Source organism: Bombina bombina, chromosome 3, assembly GCF_027579735.1.
Source record: "Bombina bombina isolate aBomBom1 chromosome 3, aBomBom1.pri, whole genome shotgun sequence".
In the NCBI taxonomy this organism is placed as follows: Eukaryota; Metazoa; Chordata; class Amphibia; order Anura; family Bombinatoridae; genus Bombina; species Bombina bombina.
In genome coordinates, this window is record NC_069501.1 from 1239275949 (window position 1) to 1239297093 (window position 21145).

Below are 21145 nucleotides of genomic sequence, written 5' to 3' on the forward strand. Positions count from 1 at the left end.
TTGTAACTTAGTTTAGGATTTATTTTACAGGTAATTTGTAATTATTTTAATTAGGTAACTATTAAATAGTTCTTAACTATTTAATAGCTATTGTACCTGGTTAAAATAAATACAAAGTTGCCTGTAAAATAAATATTAATCCTAAAATAGCTACAATATAATTATAATTTATATTGTAGATATATTAGGGTTTATTTTACAGGTAAGTATTTAGCTTTAAATAGGAATAATTTATTTAATAAGAGTTAATTTATTTCGTTAGATTTAAATTATATTTAACTTAGGGGGGTGTTAGGGTTAAGGTTAGACTTAGCTTTAGGGGTTAATAAATGTATTATAGTATCGGTGAGCTCCGGTCGGCAGATTAGGGGTTAATACTTGAATTTAGGTGTTGCCGATGTTAGGGAGGGCAGATTAGGGGTTAATACTATTTATTATAGGGTTATTGAGGCGGGAGTGAGGCGGATTAGGGGTTAATAACTTTATTATAGTAGTGGTGCGGTCTGCTCGGCAGATTAGGGGTTAATAAGTGTAGGTAGGTGACGGCAACGTTGGGGGGGGCAGATTAGGGGTTAATAAATATAATATAGGTGTCGGCGGTATTAGGGGCAGCAGATTAGGGGTACATAGGGATAACTTAGCTGGCGGCGGTGTACGGAGCGGCAGATTAGGGGTTAAAAAATTTAATAGAGTGGCGGCGATGTGGGGGGACCTCGGTTTAGGGGTACATAGGTAGTTTATGGGTGTTAGTGTACTTTAGAGCACAGTAGTTAAGAGCTTTATGAAACGGCGTTAGCCCAGAAAGCTCTTAACTACTGACTTTTTTCTGCGGCTGGAGTTTTGTAGTTAGATTTCTAACGCTCACTTCAGCCACGACTCTAAATACCGGCGTTAGAAAGATCCCATTGAAAAGATAGGATACGCAAATGGCGTAGGGGGATCTGCGGTATGGAAAAGTCACGGCTGTAAAGTGAGCGTTAGACCCTTTCCTGACTGACTCCAAATACCAGAGGGCGGTAAAAACCAGCGTTAGGACCCTCTAACGCTGGTTTTGACGGCTACCGCCCAACTCTAAATCTAGCCGTTAGACTTCCCCCTTATCTCAGTTCTTTTGACAGACTTACATTTTAACCAATCAGTGCTGACTCATAAATAACTCTGAGAGTGAACACAATGTTATCTATATGGCACACATAAACTAGCACTGTTTAACTGTGAAAAACTGTCAAAATTCAGGGAGAGCGGCCTTTATGAGCCTACCTAGATTTAGCTTTCAACAAAGAATACCAATAGAACAAGCAAATTCGATGATAAAAGTAAATTGGAAAGTTGTTTAAAATTGCATGTAACATAGTAACATAGTAGATGAGGTTGAAAAAAGACCAAAGTCCATCGAGTTCAACCTATACTAATCCAATATTCTAACAAAAAAAGCTCCAATTGAGCTTAAAGGGACATAAAACTGAAAACTATACTTTCATGATTCTGATAGAGAATACAATTTTAAACAACTTTCTAATTTACTTCTATTAAACAATTTGTTTCATTCTCTTGGTATAATTTGTTGAATGAGCATCAATGCACTACTGGTTGCTGACTGAACAAATGTGTGAGCCAATGAGAATATATATGCAGCCACCAATCAGCAACGAGAACCTAGGTTCTTTGCTGCTCCTGAGCTTAGCTAGATAAACCTTTCAGCAAAGGATAGCAAGAGAAGGAAGCAAATGAAATAATAGAAGTAAATTGGAAAGTTGTTTAAAATTGTATTCTCTATCTGAATCATCAAAGAAAATTGTTGGGTTTCACGTCCCTTTAAATTAATCCCACTAAAATGAATGCCCTATCTGAATCATGCTAGTTTAATTTTGTCTAAACTGTCCCTTTATATCTGGTCAGTTCTAAACTCTGTCCCTCATTACTGTTCTTAGCCAGCACTTACTTTACTAGCCTGTCACTTATCTATCCACAACTAAAACCTCTCTGTGCTGCAACTGTTCTTCCCAAACACCCCTTGACTACCTCCATTCCTTGACTCATAAAACATCACCATTATTTTACCACGTAACCCATCTTTTCTCTCACCCTTAACAATTTCCCTCTTCCTTCTAACAAATGATAACCGCACCTTGGCAATCACATTGGTGTAATTATGCATTTGTTCCCAATGTCTAAACCCACAGAACTATTATCATATTGTTGTTATAAGTTATGGAATCAGAACAGTAGATAAACTTACCCCTGTTGTATAAAATGGCTATACAAATGTTCTTATGCAGTAAATGTATTTTATAATCTGAGCAATATCAAAGCTAAAAGATGTAAACAAAATCACGAAAAGCTACATAGAATATACTGTTAAAGAAGTGCTTATGGCTCTTAAAGGGATAGTGTACTTGATTTTTTTTTATTGTTTAAAAAGAAAGATAATGCTACCTATTACCTAGGTAGACTGATAGGAGTTTAGGAGTATGAACATGTCTACAGCAGTCTATGGCCCGGATTACAAGTTGCGCGGGATGGCTTTACCGCTTGCAAAATGGTCTTTGTGTGCAGAATGGTCACCTACTTGATATTACAAGTCGCGCGGTATGGCTTTACAGCGATTGTTATGGCCTATACCCCAACAATCTATTCCGCATTCAAAGACCAGTAGTTACCCCCCACATTGCAACTAATAAATAAACCTATTATCCCCTAAACTGCCACCCCCAACATCGCAACTAATAAATAAACCTATTAACCCCTAAACCGCCATCCCCGTATCACAATTAATAAATAAACCTATTAACCCCTAAACCGCCTTCTCCCCACATCGCAACTACCTAAATTAAACTATTAACCCCTAAACCGCTACCCCCCGCATTGCAACTACCAAAATTCAACTATTAACCCATATACCTAACACCCACTAACTTTAACAAAATTAAAATACACCTAAATTAGTTACAATATACTAACTACCTTATATTAAATAAAAACTTACCTGTGAAACAAAATTAAAACCTAAGCTTAAACTAAAAAAAAAACTAACTTTACTTGTTATTAAGAAAAACCTAAAGAAAATTAAAAAAAACAAAAAACCTAACAATACTAAAAATAATAAAAACTACAATGACAAAAAATAATAAACACTAAAATTACAACAACAAAAAAAAACTACCATTACAAAAAATTATCCAAAATAATAAAAATGATTCCTATTCTAATACCCCCATTTAAAAAAAAAAAAAGCAACCCACCCCAAAATAAAAAAACCCCCAATCTATAAATAAACTACCAAAAGCCCTTAAAAGGGCCTTTTGTAAGGCATTGCCCTAAAGTTAACAGCTCTTTTGCAAAAAAAAAAAGAAATAAAGAAATTACCCTCTAACATTACAACCCCCAACCCCCCAAAATAAAAAAAAACTGACAAAAAAAACCCTAATCTTTCCCATTGCCTGAAAAGGGCATTTGTATGGGCATTGCACTTAAAAGGGCATTCAGCTCTTTTTCAGCCCATTAAAAATAAAAATAGCCCTAATCTAAAAAAAAACAAACCAAAAACATTCACCCCAAAATTGGTACTCACCATTGATGAAGGCCAGCAAAACATCTTCATCCCAGAGGCTCCATCTTCATTCATTGCAGGACCATCTTCTTCAATCTTCATCCAGGCAATCCATCTTGTAGCTTCATACCGGTGGCGACTGAGAAGTCCTCGGCGATCCTCTTTATTCGCACGACACGGAGGTCCTCTTCATGCGTTCTCTAGCCGCACACTGAAGATTGAATACAAGGTACCCCTTTTATATGGGGGCACCCTTGCATTTCTGTTGGCTGACAAATTAAAATCAGCCAATAGGCTTTAAATTTTTAATTATTTTAAGGTAGTTAGTATATTGTAACTTTAATGTATTTTATTTACACAAAACGCTTAAGGCCACGCCCACCTTACGTCAGTGACTAGCGATCAGCTGTGTCTGAGTGCTCCGAGTGAGCGGCTTTTTTTTTAAATCACTCAGCGGTCTGTTTGTGGTTGTGACTAAACATCTGGTGCAAATTGTACGGCATCCAGGACTTCCACGGTGTCACTGTTTTGACCACAGCAGCTCCAACATATGTGTAATTAACACTCACAGTTTTACCAGCAGGGAGTTACGGACAAAGGAGACCTTGGATTTGCAGTAAACCTCCATCCTATGCTGTGATCTATATGTATGCCTTTACATACCTCATATAGTTTGAGGTTGGATCATGTGAGTAGATACCCTACGGGGGTTTTTTACCACACGTTTGTGTTTGTTTCAAATAAATTGATTTGCACTATGTAGGTGCATTTGTGCGCTTTTCTATTTCTTTGGTTTATAGATTTAATTTATTTATATTTTGATTATGTTAAAGTTAGGGGGTGTTAGGTTTAGAGGTTAATAGTTTAATTTAGGTAGTTGTGATGCGGGGGGATGGTGGTTTAGGGGTTAATATCTTTATTTAGTGTTGGCGATGTGGGGGGGATGGCGGTTTAGGAGTTAATAGCTTTATTTAGTGTTGGCGGTGTGGGGGGCGGTGGTTTAGGGGTTAATAGCTTTATTTAGTGTTGGCGATGTGGTGGGAAGGTGGTTATGGTGTTAATAACTTTATTTAGTGTTGGCGATGTGGGGGGACGGCGGTTTAGAGGTTATTAGGCAAGAGGTTTATGTTAGGGGGAAAAATTGAAATTATGCAGCCGCACAACAAAAGAGGCACAGAAGGGCTGAATAAATAACAACAGCTTTATTGGTTTAAAAAACAAAAGTACATATCAGGAATATCCTGACTAGTTTCGTGCCACACCAGGCACTTAATCATTATTGGACGCTGTGCAGACTCCCCATTTAAAGGGACCTAATCAGCCTGCAATCAAGTAATTAAAAACGTTTGTGATAAATAAAATATATGCATAAGCAGTAAAAATACATCATATTACTAAGAGCAAATATAGCACAAGTACACAGAAAAATGTAAGTACAAAGAAAATGTGTGATAATTGACAGTAAACATTAAACAGTAAACCCTTAGCAAAATGGAACAACATCTTGTGAAAAAATGTCCTCACTTATAAACAGAATTCTATATCATAACCATACATCCAATGCTCAATAAATAAATAAAGGGGTAGTTTTTTATATATATATGTGTATATACGTGTGTATATACATGCATGCATCTCTGAGTATATGCCAACAATCCACAAGGAAGAACAAAGATCAAAAGAGACATTAACTGTCCTTAATTTATCAGATTTTGAGTTGACCAAAGATCATATTTCACTTATATAAGCGTTTAGGTTTTGCTCCAACTAATACTTTTTCAGCTTTTAGAACCCTTTTAGATGTAAATAAGTTTGTAAGAAAATTAACCTTGAAGAGGTTTTTTGCTGTACAATGTCAGGGTCAAGTTTGTTATGCTAACCAACAGGTAGAACCTAGAGGTTCAAATGCTGGATCTTTGCATTTTCCTTCTGATAGCTTTGGCTCAGTTACAAAGCTTGGAAAATGAGTTTGGGCCTAATAACTGCGATATTCCCTTGCCAATTAAACGCTCATCTGATTTTTACCCCATCCAGTATAGGGGTCCTGCTTTGAATGTATACCAGAAGCGTATTGAAAAGGAAATATTGCAGTTGGATGAAAAGATTAAATCACAAAAACATGTTTCCAATTTAACACATAAAGAAAGAGAAGCTTTGACCATACTTGGAAATAATAAAGATATTGTTATTAGGTCTTCCGACAAGGGTGGGAATATGGTTGTGCTGAATAAAGTTGACTATGTCAATGAAAGCCTGAGACAGCTTTTAGACATGAGCACATACAGAAAGTTACATGCTAATCCCACCCTTATCTTTAGATCTAAATTGTTTAAAATCCTTGAACAGGCCATTGCATTAGGACTATTGGACAGGGTTTTGGTTGAGTCACTTATCCCTGAGACCCCCCGTATACCCATATTTTATTATCTCCCCAAAACCCACAAAAGTGTCAATAAACCTCCTGGACGTCCCATTATTTCTGGGATTGGGTCCTTATTTGAATCTACATCCGAATGGATTGACTCTATCCTACAGCCTCTTGTTCAGGTTTTAAAAAGCTATTTGAGGGACTCTAGTCATGTGTTAAATGTAGTTTCGAATATTCAATGGGAAAGTAGTTTCAAATGGGTTGTTGTTGATGCAGTCTCGCTGTATTCTTGTATACCACGCTCTCTTGGTATACGGGCTGTCAACTACTTTTTGGATAACTTTACCCGATTCTCCAATGTGAATAAGTTGGTTTTTTTTTGTGAGGTGGTTGATTTTCTTTTGAAGCATAATTTCTTTATGTTTAACAGAGAATTCTACATACAGACTTACGGAACTGCCATGAGGGCGAAATTCGCTCCCTATTTTGCAAATCTGTATGCAGGTTGGTTGGATGCCGCTTATTTATACACTGATAGTAATCTATTCAAGGACAGCATAGTAATGTATATGCGGTTCATTGATGATTAGATCTTTTTTTGTCAAGGAACCATTTGATTATGAGAAATTTAAAGAATACTTGAATACTAATGACCTCAACTTGAGATTTGTTGGTGATCCTCCCAGTAATTCAGTTAACTTCTTGGATCTAAATCTCTGTGAAGATGCCTTAAGTGGTGTTGTCATTAGTGACACATTTCGTAAACCGACCTCTGGGAATACTATTTTGCATGCCAAATCATGTCACCCACCACATTTGGTGAGGTCTATTCCCAGGGGACAGTTTATGAGTCTACGGCGAAATACAAACTCCAATGAGTTTTGACAGACAAGCTAGAGCTTTAATTGATTGCCTCCAAGCTAGAGGTTATGATAGAAAGCAATTGGAAAATACATTTGATGAGGTTAAAAAATTAAAGCAAAGTGGTTTGATCACCAGTACTAAGAGAACCAATGAGGTCACACAGGACAAAGTGGTATTTACAACTGAGTATTCTAGTCAGTTTTACATGGTTTGTTCCATATTGAGGAACAATTTAAATATATTAAAAAATGATAATACTTTGTCTAATGTAATTGAGAATTGCAAATTTGTTCCTAAAAAACCGATGACTCTATCCACTAAGCTGGCCTTGAGTCTTGTATGTACAGGATCCACTAGCAATAGTGAATGGTTAAATAGGAAGGGCACGTATAGATGTGGGAACGGTACGTGCATTACTTGTGGAGTTCTACAGGTCGGTAATGGGTTCAAAAGTCAATGAGGAGTTTCCTAGTAAATTCTATGCTAACTGTCGGAGTTCATTTGTAGTTTATTTACTTGAGTGTAAGCTCTGTTTTCTTCAATATGTAGGTCAGGCCTCTAGAGAATTGAGGTCACGAGTAAGGGAACATATTAGAGATACCAAGGACTTTGTTAAAGAGTCAGCAGTAGCAAGACACCATAACCTGTTCCATATGACCAATGTGTTTAACATGACAGTGAAGGAAATTGACAGAGTAATGCCCCCTTTAAGAGGCGGTGATAGTTATAAACTGTTAAAGAAACAGGAACTATACTGGATTTATAGGTTGCAAACTATCACTCCCTCTCTGGGCTTAATAGATAGTGGGACATGAGCTATTTCATAGATTAGCTTTTTTGGTTTATATATTCATTTATATGTATGGAATTGTTTTTTTTAAACCATTAGTAATTGTAATGGTATAATATATGTAATGGTATAATAATATTTTCCTTCTCTTTATTCCGGGGTACAAATGTCATTACTAGGGCCCTTACTGATTTTGATAAGGTTGTCATCTAGAATTTCTCTGTCTTTTGTATAGACATTAAAGGGATAGTCAACACCAGAATTTTTGTTGTTTTAAAAGATAGATAATCCCTTAATTACCAATTCCCCAGTTTTGCATAACCAACACAGTTATAATTCTACCTGTTTTACCTCTGTAATTACCTTGTATCTAAGCCTCGGCAGACTGCCCCCTTATTTCAGTTCTTTTGACAGACTTGCATTTTAGCCAATCAGAGCTGTCTCCATGGTAAATTCAAAATGCATTTAGATTAGAGGCGGCCTTCAAGGTCTAAGAAATTAGCATATGAACCTCCTAGGTTTAGCTTTCAACTAAGAATACCAAGAGGACAAAGCAAAATTGGTGATAAAAGTAAATTGGAAAATTGTTTAAAATTACATGCCCTATTTGAAACATGAAAGGTTTTTTTGGACTTGACTGTCCCTTTAATATTAATATAGTGATATTCATCTTAGCAAATGTTTAAAATCACATACATGTTTTTTGGAATGCTCATTTTTTGTATTGGGGTTAATGTGTATATGCATTTGTATGCATGGTTGTTCTCTGATATGCATATGACATTTTTATCATTATACACACTAATTGTTGGCATATACTCAGAGATGCATGCATGTATATACACATATATATATGAAAAACTACCCCTTTGTTTATTTAATGAGCATTGGATGTATGGTTATGATATAGAATTCTGTTTATAAGTGAGGACATTTTTTCACAAGATGTTGTTCCATTTTGCTGAGGGTTTACTGTTTAATGTTTACTGTTTACTGTCAATTATCACACATTTTCTTTGTACTTACATTTTTCTGTGTACTTGTGCTATATTTGCTCTTAGTAATATGATGTATTTTTACTGCTTATGCATATATTTTATTTATCACAAATGTTTTTAATTACTTGATTGCAGGCTGATTAGGTCCCTTTAAATGGGGAGTCTGTGCAGTGTCCAATATCCTATGATTAAGTGCCTGGTGTGGCACGAAACTAGTCAGGATATTTCTAATATGTACTTTTGTTTTTTAAACCAATAAAGCTGTTGTTATTTTTCAGCCCTTTTGGTGCCTCTTTTGTTGTGCGGCTGCATCCTTTCAAATTTTCATGGTTTGTCTGATCGTTTGGCTACCGCAGCGTGCACCCCCTCTAGCATCAGCCCAGTGGTTCGTTCCACTTCCGCATTTCACTTGCACTGAGCTTTCAGGGAGCTGTAGCGGCAAAGACTGTTTGTTTTCTCATTTATGTTAGGGTGTTAGGTTTTTTGATAACTTTCTTTCTAAAGACTTTAATGGGGAATGCGAAAATGCAATGGTGATTTCACAATCGCAGGTGTTAGGTTTTTTCCAATTTTTTTTCTCCATTGTTCTCTATGGGGGAATACGTGCACGAGCACGCCAAGTCGGAACTTGGTTTGTGTGCGGTATGCGGGTTACCCCACCATAACGCACGCAAAAAGAAAGTTTGATTGACACTTGTAATGGCCACGCTATGGAAATAGCGGTACGGCCACATTGCACGCAGTGTGTACGCAATGGATTTACCACACAACTAGTAATCCTGGCCTATGTCAGCAGTGTTTATAACTATGTATAACATTGCTATAAATATAGTTGCAAACACTGCTGCCAGATGCATAAAGACATGTGCACGCTCCTAAGATCACCTGGGATTACTCTGTAAGAAAAGATACCAAGAGAACTAAACAAAATGAATAATAGAAGCAAATTGGAAAGTTGTAACCTATAAGTTTGCTTGTTTCTAAGTCCTTGCAGGCTGCCCATTATCTCAGTGCCTTTTTTTCTAGCTTTTTACAATCTTGCACAACAGCCGGACAGTCCTAGTTTATGTGTGCCAAATAGATAACATTGTGCTATCTCCCATGTAGAATGATAATGGTTTCACAGGAACCAGCACTAATTGGCTAAAATGCAAGATTGTAAAAAGCTTAAAACAAGCGCTGAGATAAGGGGCAGTCTGCAGGGGCTTAGACACTTAGATAATCATAAAGGGATTATATTTTTAAACAATAACAATTTTCAAGTAGACTGTCCCTTTAAGAAAGTTGTTGGGATTGGTTCTTGATCAAATCATATGTTAGAATCATATGGTAACACTCTCAGCTACATTCCCTGTCATACACTTGCTCTGCTGTGGTATTTTATTAAAATGTTGCTGTCACATCTAAAATGTCCTAATTTGAAAGGTGAGGAGGACTGAGAGTTTACTGAATCATATTCTATATTTGTGAATATTTCAGTGCTGATATAAAACAAAGCTTCTGGCTACACTGAGGTGCAAAGACCTGTCTGTAAGCACTTCAAAGATTCTGTCATTTGTTTGCTCTGTATAACTAAAGTAAGAAATAGATAAGCCATCTGTCATTTTCTGTAATAGTCACTCAAGTTCAGCCTATACAGATCCTACAATTAGAAAGCAGACCAATTTAAAACAAGCAATCATATCCCTGAATTCAGTTTCTAGCCAGAAATGTATCAAAGCCTTTTTAATATGCATCTAATGAATTGGCATTTCCTACCTCCTTAGGCAGAGTTCCAGAATTAGATTGTTCTTGCAGTGAAAAAAAACTTTACGTTGCTGGGGATTAAGGGCCCAATGATCTAAAGCTCTCTGCTTTGATGAGATGATCTAAGATGTCTCGTCAGTATGGTGAGGCAAATTTTAGCCTCTGAGCAGGTTACCTCGCCAGGGTTCTGGATATGAGAGAGACACACACACATTGCAGTATAAAGCCCTAAGGTTTCTGTGTGATTTCTCACCATGCTGTAAAGTTTTTGATCTCCCTTAATCTCCTTTCCTCTAGCCTTAAATTGAGACCTTGTGTCACAAACAATTGCCTTTGAATAAACTTCACTTCTGCCAACCCTGTATATGGGCCTTGCATATATTTATAGTAGTATAGTTCTTGTAATAATCCAGGGCTTAATATATTTTGCATATGCTGAGTTTATAAGACTGTACTGTTACCAGAGTATTAGGGCAATTAATCTTATGCTTCTCTAGAAATTATGCACTGTTTAACTGTGTTTGTGTTACATTTTTCTCACAGGCTGTAGAAGCAGACTTCACGCAGTTTAATAGTGTCGCGTACGTAAATGCATCAGAAAATCTGCTGACCCTAGGTAAGAACTGTATCTTTTTTACTCATCATTAAAGGGATATAAATAAAAAAAAATTCTTTCATGATTCAGATAGAGCACGCTATTTTAAGCAGCTTTCTAATTTACTCCTATTATCAATTTTTCTTCGTTCTTTTGGTATCTTGGTATTTAGCCACCAATCAGCAAGCGCTACCCAGGTGCTGAACCAAAAATGGACTGGCTCCAGAGCTTACATTCCCGCTTTTTAAATAAAGATACCAAGAGAACGAAGAGCTCGCCGGAAACAGCAGTTATGAAGCAGTGGTCTTAAGACTGCTGCTCCTTAACTAGTCTGCAGTCTCTGAGGCTGCGGACATCATCTAATTGACACCCCCTACTATGATTGGCCGCGAATTTGGGGGCGGCATTGCACAAGCAGTTTACCAGAACTGCTTGTGCTGTGATAAATGCAGATAGCGTATGCTGTCGGCATTCATCGATGTCTGTTGGACATGATCTGCTGAGCAGATCATGTTGTACAGACTGATGAAAAATCGGCCCCTAGGAGTAAATTAGAAAGTCGCTTAAAATTGCATGCTCTATCTGAATCATGAAAGAAAAAAAATTGGGTTTCACATCCCTTTAACTGGAAGCCAAAAAAAGGAGATGGGTTGTTAATTACTGTTTTGTGTTTCTTTTCTGTTATTATCTTAAGACATATGCAGCTATATTACAAGTTGTGCGTTCGTCTTTTAACAGCATCACAGCCATTACAAGTCTTGTCGGTATAGCTGTACCACAGGCTTTTAGCCTGTAATGCAGCGTCAGTCATGCACTCGTAAAAATGACGTTTTCTCTTGTTAAGTGTATCCAGTCCACGGATCATCCATTACTTATGGGATATTAACTCCTCCCCAACAGGAAGTGCAAGAGGATTCACCCAGCAGAGCTGCTATATAGCTCCTCCCCTAACTGCCATTACCAGTCATTCTCTTGCACCCAACGAATAGATAGGATGTGTGAGAGGACTGTGGTGATTATACTTAGTTTCATACCTTCAATCAAAAGTTTGTTATTTTATAATAGCACCGGAGTGTGTTATTCCTTCTCTGGTAGAATTTGAAGAAGAATCTACCTGAGTTTTTCTATGATTTTAGCCGGAGTAGTTAAGATCATATTGCTGTTTCTCGGCCATCTGAGGAGAGGTAAACTTCAGCTCAGGGGACAGCGGGCAGATTAATCTGCAAAGAGGTATGTAGCAGCTTATTATTTTCTGACAATGGAATTGATGAGAAAATTCTGCCATACCGATATAATGTAAACTCAGCCTTAAATGCAGTAGCAGCAACTGGTATCAGGCTGTCATGTATGTATATTTTACACTTCAGTATTCTGGGGAATGGCACTTCACTGGAATTATACTGTATGCATAAAACTTTAGCCTAATTTGCAGGGACTAGCAACAGGCTTTTTTAATAACACTCAATTTATTAATGTTAAACGTTTTTTGCTGGCATGTAAAATCGTTTAATTTTCTGAGGTACTGGGTGAAAAAATGTTTTGGGCACTATTTTTTTCCACTTGGCAGTCGTTTTATTTAATTTATGACAGTTTACTGATCTCTCTCACTGTTATGTGTGAGGGGGAGGGGCCTTTTTTGGTGCTTTTGCTACGCATCAAAAAATTCAGTCAGAAGTTTATTGTCTTCCCTGCATGATCCGGTTCATCTCTACAGAACTCAGGGGTCTTCAAAACTTGTTTTGAGGGAGGTAATCACTCACAGCAGAGCTGTGAGATTGTAGTTGACTGTGATAAAAAAACAAAACGTTTATTTCTGTATTTTTTTTTGCTATCAGGGTTAGTTATCCTTTGCTAATGGGAGCAATCCTTTGCTAAAATTGTGTTTTTTACAAAGATTTGATGCTATAACTTTTCAGTTTATTAATTTTCAACTGTCATAACTTTTTCTGTGCTTCTTATAGGCACAGTACGTTTTCATATTATAGTAAATTACTTGAAAAGTATTTCCAAGTTGCTAGTTTATTTGCTAGTGTGTTAAACATGTCTGATTCAGAGGAAGATATCTGTGCTATATGTGCTAAAGCCAAAGTGGAGCCCAATAGAAATTTATGTACTAACTGTATTGATGCTACTTTAAATAAAAGTCAATCTGTACAAATTGAACATATTTCACCAAACAACGAGGGGAGAGTTATGCCGACTAACTCGCCTCACGTGTCAGTACCTGCATCTCCCGCTCGGGAGGTGCGTGATATTGTAGCGCCGAGTACATCTGGGCGGCCATTACAAATCACATTACAGGATATGGCTACTGTTATGACTGAAGTTTTGGCTAAATTACCAGAACTAAGAGGTAAGCGTGATCACTCTGGGGTGAGAACAGAGTGCGCTGATAATATTAGGGCCATGTCAGACACTGCGTCACAATTTGCAGAACATGAGGACGGAGAGCTTCATTCTGCGGGTGACGGTTCTGATCCAAACAAACTGGATTCAGATATTTCAAATTTTAAATTTAAGCTGGAAAACCTCCGTGTATTACTAGGGGAGGTGTTAGCGGCTCTGAATGATTGTAACACAGTTGCAATACCAGAGAAAATGTGTAGGTTGGATAAATATTTTGCGGTACCGGCGAGTACTGACGTTTTTCCTATACCTAAGAGACTTACTGAAATTGTTACTAAGGAGTGGGATAGACCCGGTGTGCCGTTCTCACCCCCTCCGATATTTAGAAAGATGTTTCCAATAGACGCCACCACACGGGACTTATGGCAAACGGTCCCTAAGGTGGAGGGAGCAGTTTCTACTTTAGCTAAGCGTACCACTATCCCGGTGGAGGATAGCTGTGCCTTTTCAGATCCAATGGATAAAAAGTTAGAGGGTTACCTTAAGAAAATGTTTGTTCAACAAGGTTTTATATTGCAACCTCTTGCATGCATTGCGCCTGTCACGGCTGCAGCAGCATTTTGGTTTGAGTCTCTGGAAGAGACACTTGAATCAGCTCCATTAGATGAGATTACACACAAGCTTAAAGCCCTTAAGTTAGCTAACTCATTTATTTCAGATGCCGTAGTACATTTAACTAAACTTACGGCTAAGAATTCCGGATTCGCCATTCAGGCACGCAGAGCACTGTGGCTAAAATCCTGGTCAGCTGACGTTACTTCTAAATCTAAATTGCTTAATATACCTTTCAAAGGGCAGACCTTATTCGGGCCCGGGTTGAAAGAAATTATCGCTGACATTACAGGAGGTAAAGGCCATGCCCTGCCTCAAGACAGAGCCAAACCTAAGGCTAGACAGTCTAATTTTCGTTCCTTTCGTAATTTCAAAGCAGGAGCAGCATCAACTTCCTCTGCACCAAAACAGGAAGGAGCTGTTGCTCGCTACAGACAAGGCTGGAGACCTAACCAGTCCTGGAACAAGGGCAAGCAGGCCAGGAAACCTGCTGCTGCCCCTAAGACAGCATGAATCGAGGGCCCCCGATCCGGGAACGGATCTAGTGGGGGGCAGACTTTCTCTCTTCGCCCAGGCTTGGGCAAGAGATGTCCAGGATCCCTGGGCGTTAGAGATCATATCTCAGGGATAACTTCTAGACTTCAAATTCTCTCCCCCAAGAGGGAGATTTCATCTGTCAAGGTTGTCAACAAACCAAATAAAGAAAGAGGCGTTTCTACGCTGCGTACAAGATCTTTTATTAATGGGAGTGATCCATCCGGTTCCGCGGTCGGAACAAGGACAAGGGTTTTACTCAAATCTGTTTGTGGTTCCCAAAAAAGAGGGAACTTTCAGGCCAATCTTGGATTTAAAGATCCTAAACAAATTCCTAAGAGTTCCATCGTTCAAAATGGAAACTATTCGGACAATTTTACCCATGATCCAAAAGGGTCAGTACATGACCACAGTGGATTTAAAGGATGCTTACCTTCACATACCGATTCACAAAGATCATTACCGGTATCTAAGGTTTGCCTTTCTAGACAGGCATTACCAGTTTGTAGCTCTTCCATTCGGATTGGCTACGGCTCCGAGAATCTTCACAAAGGTTCTGGGTGCTCTTCTGGCGGTACTAAGACCGCGAGGAATTGCGGTAGCTCCGTACCTAGACGACATTCTGATACAAGCTTTCAAACTGCCAAGTCTCATACAGAGTTAGTACTGGCATTTCTAAGGTCGCATGGATGGAAGGTGAACGAAAAGAAGAGTTCTCTCTTTCCACTCACAAGAGTTCCCTTCTTGGGGACTCTTATAGATTCTGTAGAAATTAAGATTTACCTGACAGAAGACAGGTTAACAAAGCTTCAAAATGCATGCCGTGTCCTTCATTACATTCAACACCCGTCAGTAGCTCAATGCATGGAGGTGATCGGCTTAATGGTAGCAGCAATGGACATAGTACCCTTTGCACGTCTACATCTCAGACCGCTGCAATTGTGCATGCTAATTCAGTGGAATGGGGATTACTCAGACTTGTCCCCTACTCTGAATCTGGATCAAGAGACCAGAAATTCTCTTCTATGGTGGCTTTCTCGGCCACATCTGTCCAGGGGGATGCCATTCAGCAGGCCGGACTGGACAATTGTAACAACAGACGCCAGCCTACTAGGTTGGGGCGCTGTCTGGAATTCTCTGAAGGCTCAGGGACAATGGAATCAGGAGGAGAGTCTCCTACCAATAAACATTCTGGAATTGAGAGCAGTTCTCAATGCCCTTCTGGCTTGGCCCCAGTTAACAACTCGGGGGTTCATCAGGTTTCAGTCGGACAACATCACGACTGTAGCTTACATCAACCATCAGGGAGGGACAAGAAGCTCCCTAGCAATGATGGAAGTATCAAAGATAATTCGCTGGGCAGAGTCTCACTCTTGCCACCTGTCAGCAATCCACATCCCGGGAGTGGAGAACTGGGAGGCGGATTTCTTAAGTCGTCAGACTTTTCATCCGGGGGAGTGGGAACTTCATCCGGAGGTCTTTGCCCAAATACTTCGACGTTGGGGCAAACCAGAGATAGATCTCATGGCGTCTCGACAGAACGCCAAGCTTCCTCGTTACGGGTCCAGATCCAGGGATCCGGGAGCGGTTCTGATAGATGCTTTGACAGCACCTTGGACCTTCGGGATGGCTTATGTGTTTCCACCCTTCCCGATGCTTCCTCGATTGATTGCCAGAATCAAACAGGAGAGAGCATCAGTGATTCTAATAGCGCCTGCATGGCCACGCAGGACTTGGTATGCAGATCTAGTGGACATGTCATCCTGTCCACCTTGGTCGCTACCTCTGAAACAGGACCTTCTGATCCAGGGTCCCTTCAAACATCAAAATCTAATTTCTCTGAAGCTGACTGCTTGGAAATTGAACGCTTGATTTTATCAAAACGTGGTTTTTCTGAGTCAGTTATTGATACCTTAATACAGGCTAGGAAGCCTGTTACCAGAAAGATTTACCATAAGATATGGCGCAAATACTTATATTGGTGCGAATCTAAGAGTTACTCATGGAGTAAGGTTAGGATTCCGAGGATATTGTCTTTTCTACAAGAAGGTTTAGAAAAGGGTTTATCCGCTAGTTCCTTAAAGGGACAGATTTCAGCTCTGTCCATTCTTTTACACAAACGTCTGTCAGAAGTTCCGGACGTTCAAGCTTTTTGTCAGGCTTTAGCTAGGATCAAGCCTGTGTTTAAAACCGTTGCTCCACCATGGAGTTTGAACTTAGTTCTTAATGTTTTACAGGGGGTTCCGTTTGAACCCCTTCATTCCATTGATATCAAGTTGTTATCTTGGAAAGTTCTGTTTTTAATGGCGATTTCCTCGGCTCGAAGAGTCTCTGAGTTATCTGCCTTACATTGTGATTCTCCTTATCTGATTTTTCATTCAGACAAGGTAGTTCTGCGTACTAAACCTGGGTTCCTACCTAAGGTGGTCACTAACAGGAATATCAATCAAGAGATTGTGGTTACATCTTTGTGTCCTAATCCTTCTTCGAAAAAGGAACGTCTGCTACACAATCTAGATGTAGTCCGTGCCCTGAAATTTTATCTACAGGCAACTAAGGATTTTCGACAAACGTCTTCCCTGTTTGTCGTTTATTCTGGTCAGAGGAGAGGTCAAAAAGCTTCGGCTACCTCTCTCTCCTTTTGGCTTCGTAGCATAATACGGTTAGCCTATGAGACTGCTGGACAGCAGCCTCCTGAAAGAATTACAGCACATTCTACTAGAGCTGTGGCTTCCACTTGGGCCTTTAAGAATGAGGCTTCTGTTGAACAGATTTGCAAGGCTGCAACTTGGTCTTCTCTTCATACTTTTTCCAAATTTTACAAATTTGACACTTTTGCTTCTTCGGAGGCTGTTTTTGGGAGAAAGGTTCTTCAGGCAGTGGTTCCTTCCGTATAAAGAGCCTGCCTGTCCCTCCCGTCATCCGTGTACTTTAGCTTTGGTATTGGTATCCCATAAGTAATGGATGATCCGTGGACTGGATACACTTAACAAGAGAAAACATAATTTATGCTTACCTGATAAATTTATTTCTCTTGTAGTGTATCCAGTCCACGGCCCGCCCTGTCACTTTAAGGCAGGTAATTTTTCCATTAAACTACAGTCACCACTGTACCCTATGGTTTTCCTTTCTCTGCATGTTTTCGGTCGAATGACTGGTAATGGCAGTTAGGGGAGGAGCTATATAGCAGCTCTGCTGGGTGAATCCTCTTGCACTTCCTGTTGGGGAGGAGTTAATATCCCATAAGTAATGGATGATCCGTGGACTGGATACACTACAAGAGAAATAAATTTATCAGGTAAGCATAAATTATGTTTTTTCATGGGATTCCCATAGCTTTTTTCATGGTATTCCCATAGCACTGCCATTACGAGTTTTGCGGTAAGGCTAAAAAACCTGCGTAACACCCTAAAACGGCAAGATCCGTAATGCCATCTAAAAGCAGTAGTTATGGGTTTTACGCTACAAAACTGTAACATAAAACTCATAACTAAAGTGTTACAAAGTACACTAAACACCCATAAACTACCTGTTAACCCCTAAACCGAGGCCCTCCTGCATCACAAATACTGTATTAAATTTATTAACCCCTAATCTGCCGCTCCCGACATCGCCACCACTAAAAATAATTATTAACCCCTATCCCATGTACAAACCGGAGTCTGACAGTAAGTGCAAGTGTACCAAAACACCTCTATACTGCTTACTCCTATAGGAGGCGCTCTAGGAGTTAACCAAATGGTAAACTTATTGGCAACCTATCAGCCTGTGTTAGGCGATAATCAGTAAGCAAATGAATATATATAGATGGTTAAAATCAATAACACAATCTATGAAACCAAAAAGGGAGAATTAAAGAATATATAGTCCTCACAAATATATTTAGTCCTTTTTTGGCTCTGTCCAAATGTCAATGGAAATCCTCAGTAAGCAAAGGATGGAACAGGCAGCACTCTAACTTCACCACACACGATGATAGGACTCTGTAGCAAAACAACAATAAAGAAAGAGGCGCCACATGTGTAGATCAATCTTAACAATGGATATCAGATGATTACTCTCTTGTGCCAGTAGAAGCAGGCTGGTATTAAACAGCAAACCAGCTGATTGGACTCAGTCAAGATCTTGGAACAACTAGGAAACCCAGGTACAGGAACACTGGAACACTGGAACCACAGATCGGCTGCAATTGGTATGAGGGAGCAGGGCCATCTTTAACACAGGGCAAAAGGGGCAGCTGCCCAGGGCCCAGTCTTTGTTGAGGGGCCCAAGAATCCTTACAAAAATAAAAAATAATTTTTTTTTTGGTTCATACCAGACTGCTGATGTGACATGGGGAACACACACAGTCAGTCCTAATACTGTCACAATCAAAAGTTCTCTGCTTATATTTATTTGTGAGAAACTGTGCCAGACCGTGCCTGGGTCATGTGAAATGCCAAGCTATTGCCATGTGCTGTTTTAGATGTGCACTGTGCAGCACTGAATGCTAAGCCCTATCCCGGCATCCAGCCATTCTCACTGCATAAGAAAAGGTCCTGCTGGGGTTACCACTGTTACCAGGTAACTGAAGATCTCCCTACCTTGTATTCACCCAGCCGGGTATCACCGATCCGTCCAGAAGAGGGTCTGAAGTCTTCATCCTATCCGGCCAGAAGAGGTCCTCCAGAGGGTCGGAAGTCTTCATCCAGGCGGCATTTTCTATCTTCTTCCATCCGGAGCGGAGCGGGTCCATCTTGAAGCAGCCGACGCGGAGCCATCCTTCCTCACCGACGGACTAACGACGAATGAAGGTTCCTTTAAATGACGTCATCCAAGATGGCGTCCCTCGAATTCCGATTGGCTGATAGGATTCTATCAGCCAATCGGAATTAAGGTAGGAAAAATCTGATTGGCTGATTGAATCAGCCAATCAGATTCAAGTTCAATCCGATTGGCTGATTGGATCAGCCAATCAGATTGAGCTTGCATTCTATTGGCTGTTCCGATTAGCCAATAGAATGCGAGCTCAATCTGATTGGCTGTTAGTCCGTCGGTGAGGAAGGATGGCTCCGCATCGGCTGCTTCAAGATGGACCCGCTCCGCTCCGGATGGAAGAAGATAGAAGATGCCGCCTGGATGAAGACTTCCGACCCTCTGGAGGACCTCTTCTGGCCAGATAGGATGAAGACTTCGGACCCTCTTCTGGACGGATCGGTGATACCCGGCTGGGTGAATACAAGGTAGGGAGATCTTCAGGGGCTTAGTGTTAGGTTTTTTAAGGGGGGTTTGGGTGGGTTAGAGTAGGGGTATGTGGGTGGTGGGTTGTAATGTTGGGGGGGTATTGTATGTTTTTTTTACAGGCAAAAGAGCTGATTTCTTTGGGGCATGCCCTGCAAAAAGCCCTTTTAAGGGCTGGTAAGGTAATAGAGCTGTTAACTTTTTATTTTAGAATAGGGTAGGGCATTTTTTTATTTTGGGGGGCTTTGTTATTTTTTTAGGGGGCTTAGAGTAAGTGTAATTAGTTTAAAATTCTTGTAATCTTTTTTTTTTGTAATTTAGTTTAGTTGATTTAATTGTAGGTAATTGTAGTTAATTTATTTAATTTATTTATTGATAGTGTAGTGTTAGGTTTAATTGTAACTTAGGTTAGGATTTATTTTACAGGTAATTTTGTAATTATTTTAACTAGGTAGCTATTAAATAGTTAATAACTCTTTAATAGCTATTGTACCTAGTTAAAATAAATACAAAGTTGCCTGTAAAATAAATATAAATCCTAAAATAGCTACAATATAATTATTCGTTATATTGTAGCTATATTAGGGTTTATTTTACAGGTAAGTATTTAAATTTAAATAGGATTAATTTATTTAATAATAAATTATTTTGTTAGATTAAAATTATATTTAATTTAGGGGGTGTTAGTGTTAGGGTTAGACTTAGCTTTAGGGGTTAATACATTTATTAGAGTAGCGGCGAGGTCCGGTCGGCAGATTAGGGGTTAATACTTGAAGTTAGGTGTCGCAGATGTTAGGGAGGGCAGATTAGGGATTAATACTATTTATTATAGGGTTTGCGAGGCGGGAGTGAGGCTGTTTAGGGGTTAATACATTTATTATAGTGCCGGCGAGGTCCGGTCGGCAGATTAGGGGTTAATAAGTGTAGGTAAGGTAGCGGCGACGTTTGGGGGGGCAGATTAGAAGTTAATAAATATAATATAGGGGTCGGCGGTGTTAGAGGCAGCAGATTAGGGGTACATAGGTATAATGTAGGTGGCGGCGGTGTATGGAGCGGCAGATTAGGGGTTAATAATAATATGCAGGGGTCAGCGATAGCGGGGGAGGCAGATTAGGGGTTAATAAGTGTAAGGTTAGGGGTGTTTAGACTCGGGGTTCATGTTAGAGTGTTAGGTGCAGACTTAGGAAGTGTTTCCCCATAGGAAACAATGGGGCTGCGTTAGGAGCTTAACGCTGCTTTTTTGCAGGTGTTAGGTTTTTTTGCAGCTCAAAATGCCCCATTGTTTCCTATGGGGATATCGTGCACGAGCATGTTTTTCAAGCTGGCCGCTACCGTAAGCAACGCTGGTATTGAGAGTTGAAGTGGCGGTAAATTATGCTCTACGCTCCCTTTTTGGAGCCTAACGCAGCCCTTCAGAGAACTCTAAATACCAGCGTTATTTAACAGGTGCGGGGGGAAAAAAACATGCGTAGCTAACGCACCCCTTTGGCTGCAAAACTCTAAATCTAGCCGCAATTAAATA

The 21145-nt window shown here is 39.6% G+C and overlaps 1 protein-coding gene across 1 annotated transcript in view; it reads left to right on the forward strand.

Annotated features, from left to right (window-relative positions):
- Window positions 1–21145, forward strand: part of XRRA1 (X-ray radiation resistance associated 1) — a 201862-nt gene that overhangs the window by 28063 nt on the left and 152654 nt on the right. Inside the window, exon 5 of the mRNA XM_053708752.1 lies at window positions 10860–10932. Within this exon, the coding sequence (XP_053564727.1) occupies window positions 10860–10932 (73 nt within the window). The remainder of the gene's footprint in view (window positions 1–10859; window positions 10933–21145) is intronic.